The sequence below is a fragment of the Leuresthes tenuis genome, unplaced genomic scaffold, assembly GCF_036924035.1.
Source record: "Leuresthes tenuis unplaced genomic scaffold, fLeuTen1.0.hap1 SCAF_2, whole genome shotgun sequence".
In the NCBI taxonomy this organism is placed as follows: domain Eukaryota; kingdom Metazoa; phylum Chordata; class Actinopteri; order Atheriniformes; family Atherinopsidae; genus Leuresthes; species Leuresthes tenuis.
This window is the reverse complement of record NW_027325356.1, coordinates 4,478,715-4,499,354: the sequence shown is the minus strand read 5'-3', so window position 1 is coordinate 4,499,354 and position 20,640 is coordinate 4,478,715. Positions and strand designations below refer to the sequence as shown.

Genomic DNA, 20,640 nt, shown 5'->3' with positions numbered 1-20,640 from the left:
TAAAACAGAAAGACACATAACCTACAATGCAAGTAAACTGTCAACAAAGCAATGACTTTTTTTCATGTATTTATGTGTTGATGAAGTTGTCTGTTCTCTTTCAGTCAATCTCGGAGCAATTTTCTCAGATATTTATATGCATTTTTTCAGCTTTTCCCATCTTTGTGGCTTTAGTTTCTTGTTTTATTATAAATCAAACAATTTGAGCTGGACCCTTGACCAGGCGTAAAGGTCAGTATCATTTTGCAAGAGCAAGAAGGCTAAAAATGACAAAGAAGCAAAAATACACCTAAATAATGCAATTCACCACAGGTTTGTATTTCATTACTTGAGGTACTCATGAATCTTACGGCAACTTCTTCCACTTTAAGAACCCTTGAATATTCTTTGATAATAACAGACTTAACTCTTTGGCTTGCAGGTGCAGCCCCCATCTGTGTGGAGTAGGTTGTTTGGTGATTCTAAACTGGGTCTACGGTTGAGCGGATATGGAGACTGGATAGATGCAGCTTTTCAGTCCAAGACAACTTAAAATGAAGACCGACAACTATTCATTTAAACAAAGTTTTTTCCTGCCAGAAAATACACGAGCTTCAGGACAAAGGGTCAGTGAAGTTAGAACAAATTCAAAGCCTACGGTCAAAGCAAGACATGGTTACAATCTGCAAACTGGTTTAACCAACACTGATTAAATTAAAGGTGCTTAAGCTGTTGTTTGCTAACGTCAAATGAATCTTCTGTTAAATAGCTCAAGTGATTCAGATTAAATCAGATGTTTATGCGTAATTCCTGTTCTAAAGACACTGAGTATTGATTTAAATGTTGAACTGCAGCTTTGAATCATGTCACAGAGCAAGAAGTCTAATTTAAACTGCATTCAAGGCTTATAATGGCTCAGTGGATAAATGGTTTAGTTCAAACTTCTCTTAAATGAATCTCCCAACAATCTCAGTATCAAAATAAGGTCAAAAAGAATTTTGACTTGATGCGTAAGCTTTCATTTTATAATTCTCTTGATTGTAGAAAAAAAACAAAAAGAAAAAAAAAGGAGAAAGTATGTTTCTCTGATGACAGATTTTTCTGTCTTTTGATTTAAGTGTGAAATCTTGGAGAGAAAAAAAAGTCCAAAATGCTGAAAAATAAGCTGGAGAAGATTTTTAGGGCAACATGGGAATATTGACAGATTCTACTAACTCTTTGTGGTAGCATGAATTATCTTCGACATGTCAAACAAAATACTTTCAAACACGAAACTGAGACAAGAAACACGTCAGTCTTTAGGATTGAAAAACTTTTTTATATTTTGAAAAGCTTTCTTCAAATCAGCCATGATAGTGAATTCATATGATTGAACTAAACTATTATACAGCATCAATTCAACAGTTAATGGCCAAACATTTGTGAAAAAGCAGTATATCCTTTAAAGAAACCAGGAAATAGAGAAATATATACAAAAAAAAAACGCATATAACAACAGATTTGGAAAGAACAGTGTGAGCTTGTGTAAAATTACACTACATGCTGCAAAATATTTTTTCTCATAAAAAGTGCAATGTCTTCATAACATATTTTGTCTGTAACCCCAGATTGCATAACTACAGAAAGCTAACCCTTCTTCCGTTTGTCTAAAAAAAACAGTGTGCAGTTTAAATACAGGCAACATTTAATACATTTGGATACCAGGCGGAATTGGGAGGCCAAAGTAGTGTTCGCTGATGACAAACCTTTTTCCTCTGACCGTGATTAACCAAGCAAAGACAGCGCCTTCAACACTCAATGACACAGTCGTTGTTCTTGTTTCATCACTGATTTAACACTTAATATATTACCTTCATTTACTAATAAATGCTGATACGAGTGACCGGTAATGATGCTATTTGAATGAGATTTGAACCTCATTGGAAGGACGATGATATTCCCATCTGAGTGGAGAGGTCAGAGGTTGGTGGTGGTGGAGTTCAGGATGTCGTGCTGGATCTTGGCGTCAGAGGCCTTGGACAGGTCTCGCTGTGGAAGAAGGAGTGGGCGTGAGGTCGGTTTCAGTGCAACAATACGACACGTGTTGCCAGTCATTTAGGTTCCCAGGAAACAGCTCGTGTGTCAATTTAAAGAGAAACTAGGAAGCCCCGACAGCTTAATAGATACAAGCTGTACTTTAAATGCTACACTGCATTTGTGAAGGCTGTTAGTTTCAAACAGTGAGAGGACAATCACTCAGAAACCTGATGAAATGGGTTTAAAATGGCTGCTTGTGCAGGTTGGAAAGCCGTGGCGTTAGTTCAGGTGAACATCAAAGTCAAGTTTGTTCATGCCAGCGAATTAGCTTTAGCTATTCACAGTACATTTGACAATAAATCGCAATGAAATGGAGACTGTGCCTGCAGAAACGCGACGTGCAGCCTCGCCCTAATGCACACGCAGATTTAACATGTGACCAATGCGGCTGAACCCCTCCCCCCACAAGTTCTGACTGCATATTTGATGAACTTAATTAAATTTATTCCATTTATAAAAGTCACATGAGTTCTCTACATTGTGTCTTTTTTTGGGGCTGGGCTGTGTATACAAGTGTGTTTCTGGGTTTTAGTGTCTGGAAATCCCTTAAATTCACAGATCTGTTTCTTGAACTTGATCCCCTGGATCCCATTTAATGTCTTATTATTCAAAGCAAACACTTTAAAGGTAAAAACATGCATAGTTTCACTTTAGAGCTTTTTTCCCCTACAGGATCCATGCAGTTACAAAGAACAGAGATTAGTTGGATTAACGCAAAGTCTTAGGATTCCAAACACACCTCGACTGAACAGATTCAGTGTTGACCAAGTCCCTCTAAAATATAAATTTACATGATTAGCATGTTTACATTTTCTTTTTCACTATATGCTGAATTGTGTTATGGCACAGCAAGGAGGAAAAAGACAGAAAAAAGATTAGAGACAAAAGTGTAAATTACCACAAACTCTGAATATGTGCTGGCAACAGAGGCTATGCTGAAGTTACGCTGTGGACAGGGGGGGGTCTGCAACGCACCACTCAGAGGGGTCCCCTTCAGCTGGGCCTCGTTCTCCTTGTTGCAGCCGAGCGTTTTTGGGTGCGGTGGTCTGCTGCCACCTGGCGTCCGTGCTGCTGGAGTCTGGAAGATCCACAGCAGGAGGGAAACGCATCAGACGAGCGGGGCAGAGCAACAAAGATGGAAAAACCAAAATCTTTACGCATCCCCAAATCACGATAATGAGTCCCGCACAAGAACGGACATTTTCTGGTTCTAATTGACAGTTTAAGAAAGATTTTGCACGAACATAAGGACAGATACAAACACGTGCATTGCTGTGTACTCAGAAGCATACAATGGGATGTAAAGAATGCCGTTTTGAGTGGTTTGAATGCAGCGTAACTCTACAAATCAGCCATATTTTACCACAGAACGTGGATAAATATGAATGTTATAGCTTGTTAATTCTGCTGTCTGATTGATAAACTAAGATCCATCTTTCAAGCGCTGAATTAGCCCAAAGCTTGCATGATCATGCATATTTGTGTCGCTCCATCTCACACGACGCTTTCTTAAAGTTTTGTGCGAAACCTTCTTTCCTCTTCAGAATTAGACCAACCTTGTTTGCTGAGAGTGGAGGGCGAGGCACAGGCGAGCGACAGACCGTTCCACCATACACAGAGCGCATGGTGCTGTTAGAGGTGCCGCTAGAAATGCTGGAGGTTGCATTACACTGGCAAAAGAGACAGGAGACGGGTTAGTGCTGAAGAGGCAGCAAAAACTGACTCCAGTCTGCCAAGGTTAGTCAGGAGCTGACTTTACCATCTTTCGTGATTTATTTGGAGTGGTAGTGCCGAGGAATCTGCGTTTGCTCGGGGTTCGCACCGCTGTGCCGTACAGCATATCCTCCTCGGTCTGCTTGTTCTTCTTTAGTTGCTGTAAAGAGGAACACAGGAGTCAACACACTTTGCAGCAAACGCAGACTGAGATCGTGATAATCAACTTGCTCACCCTCTCTTGCTTCTCCTTTTCCTTCTCTATTCGGTGCAGCTCCCACTGTTCCTCCACATACTGCAGAAACTTCTGGCCGTTCACCAGGAACTCCCGGCCTTGCTCACCCTCCCAGGCATCAATCTGGGCTTTTAATTTCTTCTCCAGCTTGTAGAAAACAGAAACAAAACAACATAGTTACAGTCAGAATTGGGACCATTATCGGGTTAATTGTAATTGGCCGTGGCGTTCATGTACCTTTGGCAGGTTTTTATGTAGGTCCGATCTCTGTTTCTCTTCTTTTAGAAGATTTCCTCCTCTGTTGGTGAACCTCGTAGGGTCCGTTGCTTTTTTCTACAAATGATGAAGATGAAATTGTCATATCAACAAGCAGCATTGTAACATGGACATGAAATTAATCTATGCATGTAGAAATAGTCTGGGTTTGATGGTGTGCTAATGACAGTGACGGGTAGCAGCTCTGAAGCCTAAAAGCTTAACTCTTGCCACAGCAATTTGGCTTTCTTGGGGTCATGACTTTTCTTAAGATTCAACCAATCACAATCGCTGGAGAATTCATCTTGCTGGGCTCTAAACTATCCATTTGTAGATCAGACCAATTTGTATCATATTGTGGCAGTTATGAACAGGCTTCAGGTGAGATAAGATCTAACAACAGCATCTCCTGTTCACCGATGCGTTCAGTTTGCACGGCATCCCTGAGCTCCATGCTTTAGGTTCACTTGTGACAGCAATAAACAGATGTTTCAACCGACAAGCTGCCAAGCATTTATTCTTTTTTTTAAAGGCTCCCCACAACAGCACAACTCTTCTTGCACCGTTTCCCTGCCTGTACTCAGTGGTGACAACTGAGAGCACACAGGAAAGTGTAAGGACTGCCAGCTGCAGTAAGTAAAACATTTAAGATTATTGCCACGTCCGTTCATTCACTTTAAAGTGTAAGAAAAGAATAAACAAAATATGCAATTCTTCCAACTTACAAGAGAATCTATAACAATAGGGGCTTTGCCCCCCCCCCAAAAACACTCACCTCCAGCTCCAAGTAGTGTCTCCAATTTTCTTCCCATCTGTGGACCCCATCAAAAAGCTCCTTGTGAGCCTCATAATGCTGCTTTAAGCGCTGAATCTCATCATCATGCAGAGCCAACAGCTCTTCATTAAAATCCTCTAAAAAGGGTCAATTCACAGTGTCAGCTGAAAGAAATATTTTAAAAACTGCGATTAAACGTCAAGAGAACCCACCGCTAAAATATGGAGCAAACGCCTGCCGCTGATCAATGCTGAAGAAGCATTTTTCCCAAAACACGGCAATTTCCGAGCGGATGGCATCTGTGACGTTGCGGATGTTTAGCAGTTTGAGCTCCTCTAAACGCTGCACTTCTGTTTGTAACTGAGGAAGAAAAATAAAAGCGTGAAATGAAAGAATAGACGAAGGAGAAAAATCTGCTGCACATAGACGGGTCTTCTCACCGCTTCCAGGTTCCTCTTCTTGGATGAGACCATGTGTTCGTTAAACATCGCCCTCTCCTCTTGGGGAACCTGCAGTCTGTCCCACAGCCGCTGCATCTTTTCTCTGTGACTCTCACACATCGCCTCGTTCTCTGCTTTACGTTCCTCCAGCTGCAGGATCAACAAGGACCAAGCTAACATCACTCAGCAGCTCAGGTGCTAAATACTTATATTAAAATCTCAATTAGAATGTCCAAAAATCACCAGGACTGTCATATGCAGTGAAACATCTTTAAAGCCCCGATTATGATGGAAACCTTAAAAACTATTTCTATTAAACCCAAAGAGCTTAATCCCATAAAGCTGATGATCCATTATGAAAACAATCTTGCCTGACAAAGAAGCAGTTTGAGTGATGTGATATTGTCTCTGGAAAGACAAAAGGAGTCCTCATCCTCACAGACATCTTTCTCGAAGCTGGTCTCGGGGGTGTGGTCCAGCTCCTCCATGTACAAAATGATCTGCTTCTTCAGCTCCATGAACTCAGCGTAACGCTTCACCTGTAAACAGCCAACAGACAGTCATACGGAGCCTGAAATTGCTTGAAAATGACCCAAAATAGTGTACTTCCATAGAGTAAACACACAAATCTTTTGTTTGTGGAATGTCACAAAGTATAAGAGCAGAACGCCATGTAGGTGCAGTCTGCAAACCACTGAAACAGCAAATCAGCGCCAGCGCAGGACACCCAGCTGAAATCCAGCAGTGAGAGTGGCAGATACTCCCACTCCAATCACATGGTTGATGCACACACACACAACAGCTGTTTGAACACCCAACAACAACATTATGGGGACTCTGTTGGATTCCAGGCTGGTCAGTAACCACCAAATGATTCCCATTCCTCCGTGGAGCACTGATGTTAAAGTTTTATTCTCCTCCATTTCAGAAACAGTCTGCCCCCCCCCCCCCCCCCCCCTCACTGCTCATGGCCACCTCCAGTCAGCTCATGCACCGGCAGTAGGAAAAGGAGTGGAACCAGTTATTCATGGCGAGTGTGTGTGGTTAAGAGAATTTGGTGAATTTCACTTGGACTTCTCGTATGAACAGGCTTACACAAGAAATACAGGTTTTCTGTCCACAGTTAAAATAACAAAGCAGAGGAGATGTAAATGTATCAAAGAGCCCTGACCTTCTCTGCATTCTGGTTGATGATGTGTTGGTGGAAGTTATCCAGCTGTTCCAGAGTGGGGACAGAGTCTGGAGCGATGCCATATGGTATGGAGCACAAAATGTCACACAGGTCCTGGTCCTGGTCCAGCAGAGCTTTCAGCTGCTGCATCCGCTGAGCCTTCTCCTTCATCAGAGCCTCCACCTGTGTGCGGATGTTCTTCTCCTGCTGGAGCATGCTGACGCCTTCCTCCTCCTGAACAAACAAAAGATAACAAATTCATTCTGACAGACATTTTTAAACCAACTGTCATACCACCAAACTCCACTTAAAGCCTGTAAAGGTGTTCATGAAGCACAAATCCAAGATAAAAAGAATAACTTCAGGATCTCTTAAAAATGTTATTTAGGAGGAGCTGTAACGTCCAAAATGTATAACCCAGTCAACAGTTGTTCATCAATGCAGTTATCAACAGTGAAAAAGAAGCCGTCACCTCAAAAACAGAAAGATGGAGTTCCAAGCAGAGTTTCTCCATTTCAGTCCTGCATATGTTAATGCTGCTTATGAGTCTCGTTTTCAGAGATTCCTCTTCTTTAATCATCATTTCCAGTAAGTTCTGTTGGACAAATATGACAAATTAAATCAGCTTGGGGAGATGACTGTGCATCCAGGAACAAAGCTTTGTGAAAATCATTTTGGCTGGCAGGAATAGAGACGTATTAGTAATTTATTCATTTTCCAAACCAGCTGTGGACTTCATCTACTTGCAGGAAAACATACCGTCTGAGTCAGGTATACGTTATAATAACTGTGCAAAGAAATTTAACCACAGCTGTATGCAAATACTAATGAAAATTTTAACTAATCTGCTGAAACTATACGAGTGCAACTACTGCAGAAACAGAAAACCCTTTTTTTTAAACAAATGTTACGGTCAAACTAGCCAAAGATGAGTCAGGTAAGGATGATACAAGTCAAATACTTTGCTAAGTGCATAAAGTTTTTGTCATTTGATGTGTATAAACTTTTATTAATTCTTTCTGGCATCTTTACTAATAACATCAGCTGAAAGTGGATGGATTAACCAACTAATAGCTCATACAAAGTCACCATGTTTAAAGATCAAAAGTACAATCATATGATGATGTTGAGACAGTTTTAGTTCAAATCGAATGATCTTTAATGTCCAAAGCAAACTGGAAGACGTATATGAGCATCTAAGAACCTGTTAATGTCATTTTACAGCAAACTGAACTCAAATTGTTTTAAGATGTAAAGATAACCTTTTTTTGGAAACTAATACGGTACAAAAATCTAATCCGGGAAAGATCTACGTAGCTCATAAATGACTAGATGTTACATGGCAACAGGTCTCAGAAAACAGGTAAATTAGTGATTTTGCCCTCTCCAGGCACCCCCCACCTGTTGTTCTCTACCATTAACATACAAAAACACCCAAACGTGTCTTCACAACCTCACCAGATGCATTTGTCGGGGTATCAGACATTTAAAAGCTTACTTTTATGTGGTTCTTGACAACATTAGTTCTCTGTAGTCTCTGGTCCTCTGGAATGCCGATCTCTTCCCAAATGTCCTTCAACTGGCACAGCGCTTTATTCAGGCACGACACAGCCTCTGCTGCGAGCACCTCGCTGCAATGATGGACGTGATCAGTTCGTTTGTCAAAGATTATATTGCAGAAAATCGGTAATTTAGTCGCGTTTTATATTAAAAGCAAATTAAACGGTCCTAGCTCTATAGTTTAAGCAAAGAGACGTTGACTTCAGATTAGCTAGCATTTTGATACTTTAATTTAGTCTTACTATACGTTACTCTTACTTTGGCTTCAACGTGGAAAAAAAACCTTCCACCTTACCTCTTTCTCATCGTTAAATCCCAGACCAGACGGTGGTGAATTTAAAATAACCGAAACTTATCCGAAAGACAAGCTGCAGATCGACTCCTCTCTGCCTGCTCTCAGTTTAGTCCGTTTGCGGTTCAAAATACGCGTGCAACAGCATTCTGTTCTGTGATTGGCTCGTTCTGAGAGTGCGCGTGTTGTACTACACAAAACGGGCCGCTGTTTCTCCACTTGATCGGGAAAAGGAACCGCCCAACGCCGAGCGGCTACGGTTGCGCTAGTACCTCAAAACAAACACAACGGTTACAAGGAGGGTGCGGTGTGATGCAGCGTTCCAACACAAAAGTGACCGTTGTTCATTCTTGACCGATGAATTAAGTCACAGAAGACCCAAGGAGCGACCTTTAGGTTATGTAACAAATTACATCAAAAGAACAACAACACTTTTTTTTTGTTTTTGTTTTTTTTTTTTTTTTAAAAAACACACATTTATTCGCTTTATACATTTTTACAGCTCAGTGTTGAGAGGAATGTTTGACAAACGGTAGCAGGAATACGTCTTATTTCGGTCAGGCAGTCTGGCCTCATACCTGGTTGCCCAGCAAAGCCTCCATTAGTCTTGAACTGTTCGTAATGGCAGTTGTTACCACAATGAATTTATAACCTGGAACGAGACAACAGACATAATCTTTTCACCTAATTTCATACATTTAATTTCAGCAACAACAACAACATAATGATATATTGTTGTGATATTGTAACTTCTTATTGTAACTGTAATATTTATTGGCTCATTTTATAGTAAGTTTCCCTGTAAGACATTATGGTAGTATATATATATATATATATATATATATATATATATATATATATATACACATATATATATATACACATACACGTGTTTATATCCTACGGGATACACTCAGTCATACACAATTAATTGTCAAATAATAAATGAAAAACACATTTTTACACATTTACATTGCATGAATTTCTTTAATTTAGGAATACACATTTACACCAGGACACTACTTGGGTAGTTTTAGAAAGTACTCCTCTTTAAAACAAGGACATACTAATAAGTCTTGGCAAATAAGAACATAGTTTCAAATGAACTAATGTTGTTAACTAGCCAACCAAAGTTAATCTTATTGAGTATGATGTGATGGACGACAGTTTATTTAGTTGAAGGGAAGTTATGACAATAAATAAAATTAAAATAATCAACTAACTGGATGTGCAAAAACATAACAGACATGTTATACTACTATAAAAGAATACTGGCACAGGATCCCTAATAATAATAATAATACTAAAACTGTTAAAGTCTGGCAACCTAAAAGATCATCATTCAGACCATGTTTACCTTTCTCTCTGCCGAGGAAACGGAGAGCTGAAACCTCAGAGAATGTGCATCCACCAAGGAACATCACCAGAATGATCCGTTTAGCGTCATTCTTTGCTTTTAAATCAGCTGCGCTGCTGCCTGATGTGAAACAGAACATTCTGTGCTCAATGATCCCAAACATTTAGATGTGGATTTACTTTTGATTTGTGAAGTGACTCCAGCTTCCTTAAATGACATATTAATTCTCCTGGTAATCAAACCTGTGACAGCAAATTCATGGCCATTCAGGAGTCTGGTGACTTCTTCGAGGCCTGTCCAACCATCACGCTCCAACACCTACACAAAAGACACCGGAAATAACAGAATACGCTTGGTTACGTTAAGTCCCTTCCTGTGGAGTGAATGAGCCCAGCTGATGGACTCACCTGCTCGATGAGTTTGCAGCTCAGAGGGACGTAAGCGCCACTGAAGATGTAAGCCATGTCACGAGGGACGCGAAGGTCATATTCTTCATCAGACTTCGGCACCTTCACACAAAACATTCCCCTAACCTTAATAACGTACATCTTTTCAGTGTGCTTTGGACAAATAAAGTATTTTTCACCATGATTAGTCATTTTTTTACACAGCTAAGAGTACCACTCTTTACCAGATTAAGCTTTCGGCTCAAGGCTCTGAAATTGCTCTTCTTTGCCAGAGAGGAAAAGGCATCAGTCAGCTTTCCTGCAAAACCAAACAAAAAAAGACTCAAACCAGAACGAACAAACACAACTATAAACGTCTGTCTTCTCGTCGACATAAAAGCATTAAGCCATGGTTTGTATGCATGCAACCGTGAATAAAGGGATTAAAGCAGTGTTTTTCAACTCCGGTCCCCGGGACCCACTGCCCTGCATGTTTTTGATGTGTCCCTCCTCCAACACACCTGATTCAAATGAACGGCTCCTTATCAGGCCACTGCAGAGCCTGATGATGAGCTGATCCTTTCAATCAGGTGTGGTGGAGGAGGGACACATCACAAACATGCAGGGCAGTGGGTCCCGAGGACTGGAGCTGAAAAACACTGGATTAAAGTGGGATTAAGGCCTGTTTTACCTGCAGTTCGGTCATTGACCAGTTTGCCCATTTTGCTCTCCATAGCCGTCAGTGTCTCCCCCGGCTGCTGCTCAACCAGCAGGCCCAACTGTCTCAGGTTGGAAAACGTGAGAAGGTGGTCCACTCCATAGCTCTGACGTGGTCAGGCAGCGAGAATATTACAGATTACACCAGAGACATGTGATCAGAGTGAGGCCGAGGTATATTTTTCTCCCTGTCAGTAGGGATCACAAAGAATCAAACTGATATGGGCTCATCGGTCTCTAAATGCTTTCTGACAGACTGTCCTGGATGCTTGTGTCTGTTATCAAAGAGGAGATCAGAGACACAGGTGGTCTGATTCTGAGAAACATAATCTGTCCTGAGGAAAAAACTAACTCCACACAAAGCTGACTGACTAAAGCACAGCCTCCTGTTAAATTAAACTCCCATTCCAAGAAAAATCTCTCACAGCCTTAGATTGGCTTGACTATGACTCATCCTCATTCATTGAATGGGGGTCAACAAATCTGACCTCACCCACATCTCCGCCCACAACTAGCAGCTCGTGCCTGCTAGTTTCTGGCCACTATAGTACCGGTTAGGTAGCTCCCAGAAAACTTCCCCTCGCTTACAGTAGCTATCGACTGTCTCCTCACAAGGTATGCAAGTTAGCTGACAAGCCCCACCCCAGAAACAGTCAGGATTGGTTGTTCCAGTCATCGCCGTGGTATATTTGGACTGTCTGACCCCAGCCACAGTGTTCAAAAGTTCACAAGAACTAAAGTTTAGTCCACACAGATTAAAAATTCTAATTCAAAGTTCACCATTAAAATTAACTGGTTCACATTCATTTCTGGATCGTGCACCAGCGTGTGCACGCAGGCACGATTCCCCATGCTCACCTGCAGATACTGTGCTTTTAATGAGCGGTAATCTTTTGGCAGAAGTCCTGTGAGAAAATGGAATTGCAGATTTATGAACACGTGAATCATTTCCTTTTTTGCTATCATGAGAAAAAGAGATTACCATTTTCTGTGATGGACAGAAGACAAAGCAGCCTCAGGCTTTCTATCATTGAGACCTACAGGGAAAGAATGAAAAATGAAAGATTTGGGAGCGACTGATTCAACAGACTGACTGGGATCAGCTTCACCCACCTGTCTGTTGATGTGCTCTTCTATGAAAGAAATACATTCACGGATTTCAAATCCTTCAAGTAAAGCTGAGGGAACAGAAAAAGTCACGATCTTCAGTCTGTGCACAAAACTGAAAGCTCAAATCATAGCTTGGTTTTCGTTTTACTGACCACACATCAGACCAAAGTTCACTTATCAAACCATGTGCAGAAAAATGTTCTACTTCTTAGCTAAATCAGAGGGTCCAACACCTCGAGCTGGACATCGATTAAAAGCTGAATCTAATGTATGAGCAGATTATTCTTACAGTGTTCTGTCTTCAGCAGCTCCTGGAAATCCTGCTTCGTTTTCTTCTTCATTATAGATTCACTGGCACCAATGTCTGAAAGAGAAAGAGCAACAATGCAGCGTTACAATGATAAAACGGGATAATGCCGCTCACGTCTGGTTCGTCCTCACGTAGGCTAAGCAGCCGATGTTCCTGCTTCAGGCCCTTTAGCTCCTCTGACACAAACGTCTTCATCTGCTTTATGTCCATCCCCCGCCGCTTCTGCGCGGTTAGAAAAGAAGGCGTTAGCCACGCCAGACACCTTCATTACAGGGAAGGATGAGGATTGTGGATATTTGCTCACATCGTATGCGGTCTGGAGGTTCCTGGCTTTCTGGCTGAGAAATCCAAAGACGTTGGAGAAATGCTCGTTTCTGATTTCACTGAAGACCTGCGAGACACGACAGAAACATTTACTCTCAGATCTGCAGCGGAGACGTCAGCTCGTGTATCAGTCCTACCTTATCCTGGGAGTTCAGCATGACTTTCACACTTTTGTCAGAGGAGGTGCCATCAGAACCAAACTCCACACATCCTGCAGAAGAGACGCTACAATGAGAGAACACTCTGACACGAAGAAAAACGCAGACTTTGTTGGTTAATGACACAGATGGGGGCGGGGTTCCAAGTGTCAAAGTCTTGAAAAATCTGATATCATCGGTCATCTAAGAAAATACAAGCAATTCGATTCACATTTTATTTTAACTGGATCACAGCACCTCAGGACTTCCACATCATATGTAAAAGTTTGCTTTTAGCCATCTGATTTTTCTCTGAGTTGATTACATATTTAAGGTCTCACAAACCGGGTAAAGTGGTACACTTTGGTGTCTTTGTCCACATCGAGCTGTAGCGCTCACTTCTCTCCACACGCTGACCCCTCCTGAAACACTAGTTCTCTGCATCACAGCATTTGCATGCCTTAAAATTGTTCTTGAACACTTATGCTAAATGTTAGCATATGCCTGGTGTCATCCTTTAAGTATTTATGTCGAACCTGTCAGAGAGTTTGCAGCCATTATAGCCTGGAAACCAGTTTATACCATATTTGTATGAGTGTATGTCTCCTGGAGACTGTATTTTCCTTATAGTGACTTGTACATCGACCTTGTCTGTAAGGGGCCACCGTCGAGACGTGTTTTAAAACAGCAGCATGAGTGTGGACACGTCTTTTCCATCAAAACAACTGAGCGCCAACTAATACCCACCACATTTGATTCGAAAAATATCATCCACGAGTCCTTCATAGACAACTTGTGAGCAAAGAGGAGTGACAAAGTCCACATCTGCAAAGACAGTGATGATGTCAGGGTGGGAAGGAACAACAGCACAGCGTGGGATCTGCTTCTGAGGACATGAGGCTTCTTACCGCGGTCGATGAGAAAAACATTCCCGATTTCAGCTCGATGAGCTTGTTTTTCTCCCTCTTCCACCTGCTCCCTCCACGACTCGTAAGTCATCTGTTGTCGGGCAATGACATTTACTGGCAGTATGCAAAAATATGCATGTGCAATATGCAAAAACTACCACAGAAACCAAATCTAAGATGATAAAACATGTCTTTAGCCACTGGTACCTTTGAATAGCGTCCAATCCCATAGACCTTAGAGAACGGGCCATAAAGGGAGTGGAGGAGGTGCAGAGCACTGCCAGCTGTCCTCACCCACCGCTGATCTCCTGCCTGAAGGTTTCATATGCAACATCTGGTTATTTCAACTGAAGAGAAACTATGTAAAGGTGTAAAACAGGATGTTCCAGTGTAAAGAGGAAGAATCCTCACATCATTTCGGCTTTAAAGGGAAGTAAAGGTATAAGCACTGTTTTTTCTCTTAGTGTCTGACTATATGTGAGTCCTTTTCATGTTCTTTTCCATGTTGATGTATTAGACAACTGGTTGTAACCGGTTTCTCTGTCACCAACCAGATTAAAAGTGGACTTCACTCATCCCAAAGTAAACTTTTGTCCTTCAAACTTGTAGAAAATCTGAAAACTCAGACATTCATTTTACCAGAGAAGAAAACTTAGAAACTTAGCAACTATTCACCAAAAAAATGGTGGAACCAGTGAGTTTTGTAGTTCTTTGGCGACAATCTTTTCTTTTTTCGACCCAGTTTCACCAGGAGCGTGTCTGTGTCCACCTGGTGAATGGAAATCCAATATTTATGCTTCATTTATTCTTGCCTAACTTTGCCTTTGGTCTCTACCTCCAAAGCTTTTCATGAGCAAAAGGTTTCACCCTCTATGTCTGCCAGTTTCTGGGGATCCAGCAGGCAGCGTTCTGATTGTTCTACCTTCCAAGAGCAGTGAGAGTTGATTAAATCACACTATGCTGATAGAACCTATCAACAATCATGCATTTTGCAGTATGGTATCCATGACAACATTCCCAAGCTGGCGCACACACAGCGATGCTCTTTAAGTAAGCTGGGAACTGCCGATTTGCCAGAGCCAAAAAAAAAAAACAAACGTGACTGAAAGCACAGACCAATGAGGATTCGTACTGTATAAAATGTAAAATGAGTGCTGATCAGTGTGACCAGTTAAAAAGCCACAAACTGGTGAATGACTTCAGCCAACTTGTCAGACCCTTTATTTACCAGAAAGTTGTCTCGAAAGAATTCTGGCAGCTCCATACTGATAATGTCATCATCAAGTGGAAGGAGGTAGAAAGCCCATTCATCGGTGGTTACATCTGTGAGGAGACAGAACCACTGTCAGCACTTCCTCTCACACACACTGATTATTGCTCCTAAATAAAACAAGCGCTCACCTCCAAAGATGCCCTGCTCCTCCAGCACAGCGTCACATGCATATAACTGAACAGCAGAAAGGAAAGAGCAGCAGGTGAAGATCAACAACTCCTTAAATAACAAATCAAAGCGTGACACGGCAGCAGGGGAGGACGTACCTTCCGGGGGTTGAAGATTATTTTGTATCTTCTAAATTTTCCTGCTGCCTTGTCAGCGTTGACCACATCTGGAACAAATTGTTTGCAACACCTGCCATTATTCAATGTGTTAAATTCAGCATTCAGGTAAAAATACGAAGTCGCTGCAGTCATTTAAAGCAAGACACCGAAGCGATTTCTTGGTACTTTGAGCAGATCTGTGCTCTACAGACGTGATACTGACAGAAAGTTGGTTTACGTGACTTTGAATGTGACGTTGTTGTTGGTCACAAACATGCAGGCTCGAGTATTTAAGACACTGCTGAACTATTGTTGGAGTTTTATAAGGATTCGTTAAAAAAAACTGGCAGTTTTATGGAAAAACTATCATCAGAACGGCCATACCGAGCTGATAAAGGCAGCAGTAACTCAAATATGTGACCACTCAGTCAGACGAGGGCCTGCAGAACATCTCTGAGCACAAAAAACCTCCGAGCAGATTCCACCAACTGCACCAGGAACGACTAACGGCAGCTAAAATTAAATCAAAGCAAAAAAAGGACTCGGGTTCATGCAAAGAGGGCAAAGAAAGATTAAAAACATTTTGTCTTGATTCAGATGGCAGGGTCAGAATTCAGTGGAAACAGCAGGAAATATAGACTTCACCAGTCTTTTATCAACAGATCAGTTTGGGGGGGGGGGGGGGGTAATGTAAAAGTGGAGGGACAAACTTTTTTATTCATGCATCAATATGGCTGCTTACCATGTCCGCCTCTAAATTTTCAATTTGGAAATAACACACCACATGACAAAGCTCACAACAACGTGACATGAGTTTATTCCTGATGCTTTCATATAAAAATGGACCAAAATGTGCTTCCAGTACGTTGCTGAATCTCTGCCACAAAGGCTGTTCGGTTGGAAAAACTGGGTTGAACTGGTTACAAACAGGATGTATAACGTGTGCTTTTTCAGTTTCTTCCAATTTGATGAAAAACATCAGCAATAAAACTGCTGAGCTGAGATAAAACAGACAACAGCTGTACTCACCACAGATCCACTTGACAGTTTTTATTCTCGGCCGGATCAGAAAACAAAGCCTGTAAGAGATGGAAACGCCACATTGTCAGGCAGTCACGTCAGGTGTGTGTGAAACCGTGTATTACAGCAGTGTGAAGATGAACAGCTCACTGATCTGAGGTGCTTATGATAGGTTTGTGCTCCACTTTGTAGAATTTGTCGACTTCATGTTGCTGCACAAAAGGGACATTTTTAAAAAGCTGTTGGAAATCCATTTTTTTCACCAGAATCTGATGAGTCAAAAAACAAGCAGCTACTTTGATTCACCTTCAGTGTCGACACATTCGCAATGCGGTCCAGTGGACTCATCAAATCTGCCTCGATGAAGAGATCTTTCTTCCCTGGAAGCTGTGTGGCAAGAGAAGAAAGAGACAGATCACAAGCGAGGTCCTGACCTCGTTCTCTTTATAGATCAGCCACAACATTAAAACCACTGCTGGATGGAGTGAGTAATGTTGATTATCTTGTTATAAAGCACTGGTAAAACCTAGAAAACCTCGGGTCCTGGCAGTCATGTGGAGGTTACTTTGACATGAATCTAAATAGTGTTAAAAACCCACGGACACACGCCCAATAGTAACATCAGTCTGTAACAGCATCATCCTCCAGAACCCACACAAAGTGCTGTGTCACACTACCACAAACTGCTTGAGGAGCAATCCACAGAGGCCCAAACGATCCATTGCCAAAATGCCAGCGCCACACACAACAGGACTCATTCAGAGGTTCCATGTCTTTAAACCAACAGGTTTGAGATATTTGGAAAGTACAAGAGAACTCACATAAGTTTATACCAACCCAGAGTCCACTGTTGCCTCCTGAACAAGTATGTCTATAACAAAATTGGCTGAAAAACTGATTTGACTTAAATATAAGCAATATCCTTCAACAGCTGGACACTGACATTCATACAAATACACCTCAACAGGGGCTAGATGTGAGAAAATATCACCAAATACTTTAATTAAAAACATAAAAAGGACATAAAGTGTTTCATGCTCACTTCTTTACTGTTACACTACATGTGGGATGTGGTCAGATGTGCAACATCTCCACTGCAATAGCAATGTTTGGTGTAGAATTATCAATGGTCTTTGTGTGGTAAGTGAAATAAAACCAGTGAAAATACAAGTGCTGCATCCTCAGTTGAAGCCAGATGGCACCCAACAGGCACAAAGTAAGGAGAGACGTGGCAACGAGACACGTTCCTACCTGTTCCAGCAGGTAAATGAGTTGATCTCTGGCCAGTCTCTTCAGCAGAGAAAAGTCAGGGAGCTCCGGGGAATCTCTCCTGGCACTGTGAGCCATTCTGGACGACAACGACGACAGGACAACAATCAACAATCACCCACTGCTCAAAGACAAAAAATATATATCCTTTTACCATTACAACTGCAGAGACATGACAAGCAATTCCAGAGATGAAACACACTGGACAGGGAGGGAATCTGTGCTGTGGTAAGCCTGCCAGCTATGCTAGCGTATAGGCTAAAAACACACCTGACATATCAATGTGCCAGTCAAAAACTGGCGACATCTCAACCCACAGAAATTATTAAACATATAACATAAATTAAGATAGGGTTTGTCTGTCTAAACATCAGCAATAAGCGTTAAGCTGATAGTAGTAGCTACCTGCTTCCGGAAGTAATAAAACGGAATCGATCATGTGAGCTGCTGTTTCCCTCCGGACGTAACAAGGAACGGACTGAAACGCTTTCGATAGAACAAATTCTTCATAACTCAAGTCACCTGACGCTGCTTATTTGAAACTATCAAAGTGGTGTAAAAAGATAAGGCACTGGACACTAAGTCATTTTCAGCATGAATTCAGGAGCGACGTTATTGTTAGAAACTGTAAATTTCGCTGCGGACAAACATCGTAACCAGCGACGAAAAGATCCAGAGGGAACGCCGTATATTAACCACCCCATTGGTGGGTTGGAAGCCTGCCTGTGCTGGTAGAATAAAACCAGGTTTTACAATTAATTTGATATATGAGACATTTACAATTATGATTTTGAGACTGTGAGTCATAAATTTTGATATGTTGATTGACGAAATACGTCTTACTGGAAATTTTGAAGAAGCATGAAGTAGTTTCTTTGTCAAAATTATTTTGACATTGTATCTCTAAAATTCTGAGATACAAAGTAAAAACTGAGATATTTAGCTAAGAAAAAGACATACTATCTCAACATTTTGAGATACTTGGTATAAATGTTCATTTTCAAGATTAGAGGCTTAGTCCTTGAGATACTTTGTAAAATTTTAGTAATTTTCTTAAAATTATTATAATTTTCGTAATACTCTTTGTAATCGTTTAGTCAAAATTTTGAAATAAAAAATTTGAGATACTATTTTGAGATATTCCCTCAAAAAGTTTTAAATCTAAAGTTAGAATTGTATGTGAAGGTCAAATCAAAAGGTTGAGATACTTTCTGATGAGTTTGACTCTTAAATCACAGCTGTGGAAATGAACTTGAACAGATTGGACATAAAACTTGTCTCATTTACAGAGTTGCTTCAAACTTCTATGATTGAATTTATCATTTGAAAGCTTTCATTAATTGATATTGTGCTGGCTTCAAAAATACTACATTAGATTTGACCAGTGAGACTTGGCATAACATTTTAAAGTTGGTCTTTAGAAGTTGTAACCAGATATTTAAGATTGCACTTTTCTAACATTTGTTCTTTCATTATTTCTTCTTTATACCAGTAACGTTACATCAAGCTACATCCTCATTGTAGCTGTAGTAACGACCATCAGTTGTGTCATCTGCAACCTTAGTGATGAAACAGTATGATTCTTGCTGATTTTCCTCTCTGATATAGTTCTGTTCTTGTACTTTTAAGGAGTGGCAAGAATCCTCAGCCATGAAGGAGGAGTCACGGACATCGAGGTTTTGCAAGTGCGTCATTGTTTGTAAGTGGTCAGATGCACTCAGGTAATTGGTCTGCTGTCTGAGCCTGTGTGCTGTCCATCTCTGCAGGCCGCTCTGCTTCATGACACAGTGGAGGACACGGACACAACCCCCGCAGAGCTTGAAGCTAAATTTGGGCCGGTTGTTTCGCGCATCGTCCGGGAAGTGACGGATGACAAAAGTCTGTCGAAGCAGGAGAGGAAGCATCTGCAGGTGGAGCACGCAGCTCACTGCAGCCGACAAGCCAAACTGGTGAAACTGGCAGACAAGCTGTACAACCTGAGGGATCTGAACCGCTGCACACCTGTCGGTCAGCACCTCTCTGTACTGTCGCCACTCAGAAACTGTGGCTGCGCCCAGGATGTTATCTGCTAAGTTACGTAGTTACATAAGGATACAGCACAGCTGGATAACTGATAGTAAACACAATTTATATTTACAACTTCTAAATCTGACAAAGTTGTGGCAGCATGGCAAAAAAAAAGGATATGATGGGATTCTTATGTGGATTTTTGTTTATCTTTTAATTTCAGACAGTTTTACACAGTAAAGCGTAAACCAGATCAGTTACCATGACTACTTCATGGATTGCTGGCTTGAAATGTTTAATGAAACTGGGCCCTTCAAAGAAGTTATTAACTACTGTCAGATACTTATATTCGAGGAAGACTTCAATACTAGAAGCAGTACTAATACCAGTAAAGGTCTTTTGATGAATTCACTTCCCACACTCTTTCCTGCTTGTGTGTGTGCTTGGCAGGTTGGACAGCTGAGAGAGTCCAGGAGTACTTTCTGTGGGCCTGTGAGGTGGTGAAAGGCCTCAAAGGAACGAACCCGGCTCTGGAGGAGAAGCTGGACGAGTTGTTCAGACAGAGAGGAGTCCAGCTTTGACAGCAAAGTCGCAACACACTGGAGAACGGACTGTTCGAATCCCAAATAAAAAACATTCTCATATAAAGCAATAACTTTAAATATAGTATTTCATACAAATTTGTGCTACACTTTGTCTACGGTAAATTCTGTAAAATATGAATTCACAGATTGATGTACCTGCATGTGATAAAATAAAGGAAGATGGATGCAGACCTGGTGGTTTTGATTCACATTATACCCATTAATCCATTCAGAAACCATTGATGTTTGCATTGGAAGAGACCCCATAGAAATGTTTTGAGTAACCCTGCCCCCTTGGGGCACAAACCAAACCAAGTAACATCCTGGAATATTAGTCTTTCAGCTTAACAGTTAAGTATGTATTATTTGCTACCTGTCTGTATTCTGCCAGAACGTTTAAACTGAATTCATGTTGGTGATTTAGTGTTTGCATGTTTAAGTTGTTATTGTCAGACAAAATACTGATTAATTTGCTA

At 41.2% G+C, this 20,640-nt stretch overlaps 3 protein-coding genes across 5 annotated transcripts; 1 reads left to right on the top strand and 2 right to left on the bottom strand.

The window, feature by feature from the left end:
- Positions 1-1,279: 1,279 nt before the first annotated feature.
- On the bottom strand, positions 1,280-8,691 carry prc1b (protein regulator of cytokinesis 1b). 3 transcript variants are annotated; one of them, XM_072379923.1, is made up of 15 exons: positions 8,500-8,691; positions 8,143-8,275; positions 7,117-7,239; positions 6,645-6,878; positions 5,845-6,012; positions 5,474-5,623; positions 5,246-5,393; positions 5,034-5,170; positions 4,241-4,336; positions 4,004-4,150; positions 3,815-3,928; positions 3,612-3,725; positions 2,954-3,133; positions 2,795-2,829; positions 1,280-2,007 (listed from the first exon to the last, which is right to left on the bottom strand). In XM_072379923.1, the coding sequence occupies exons 1-15, from the start codon at positions 8,508-8,510 to the stop codon at positions 1,959-1,961; spliced, it is 1,839 nt and encodes a 612-aa protein (XP_072236024.1). In that variant the 5' UTR covers positions 8,511-8,691; the 3' UTR covers positions 1,280-1,958. The 3 variants fall into 3 exon arrangements, with proteins under 3 accessions (XP_072236024.1, XP_072236026.1, XP_072236025.1); XM_072379925.1 differs by lacking the exon at positions 2,795-2,829 and having other exon boundaries at positions 3,031-3,133; positions 8,500-8,690; XM_072379924.1 differs by lacking the exon at positions 2,795-2,829 and having other exon boundaries at positions 1,282-2,007; positions 8,500-8,687.
- Positions 8,692-8,940: 249 nt separating this feature from the next.
- vps33b (VPS33B late endosome and lysosome associated) lies at positions 8,941-18,059 on the bottom strand. The gene is made up of 24 exons (XM_072379937.1): positions 17,979-18,059; positions 17,556-17,652; positions 16,611-16,691; positions 16,455-16,516; positions 16,314-16,363; positions 15,285-15,352; positions 15,147-15,192; positions 14,974-15,068; positions 13,953-14,057; positions 13,746-13,836; positions 13,585-13,662; positions 12,838-12,911; positions 12,681-12,767; positions 12,508-12,598; positions 12,356-12,430; positions 12,070-12,134; positions 11,939-11,993; positions 11,815-11,861; positions 10,931-11,063; positions 10,485-10,558; positions 10,261-10,362; positions 10,096-10,171; positions 9,854-9,973; positions 8,941-9,148 (listed from the first exon to the last, which is right to left on the bottom strand). Exons 2-24 carry the CDS (start codon positions 17,649-17,651, stop codon positions 9,069-9,071), a joined length of 1,851 nt encoding a protein of 616 aa, XP_072236038.1. The 5' UTR covers position 17,652; positions 17,979-18,059; the 3' UTR covers positions 8,941-9,068.
- On the top strand, positions 18,044-20,235 carry hddc3 (HD domain containing 3). The gene is made up of 4 exons (XM_072379943.1): positions 18,044-18,279; positions 19,203-19,258; positions 19,340-19,580; positions 20,031-20,235. Exons 1-4 carry the CDS (start codon positions 18,168-18,170, stop codon positions 20,159-20,161), a joined length of 540 nt encoding a protein of 179 aa, XP_072236044.1. The 5' UTR covers positions 18,044-18,167; the 3' UTR covers positions 20,162-20,235.
- Positions 20,236-20,640: the final 405 nt, after the last annotated feature.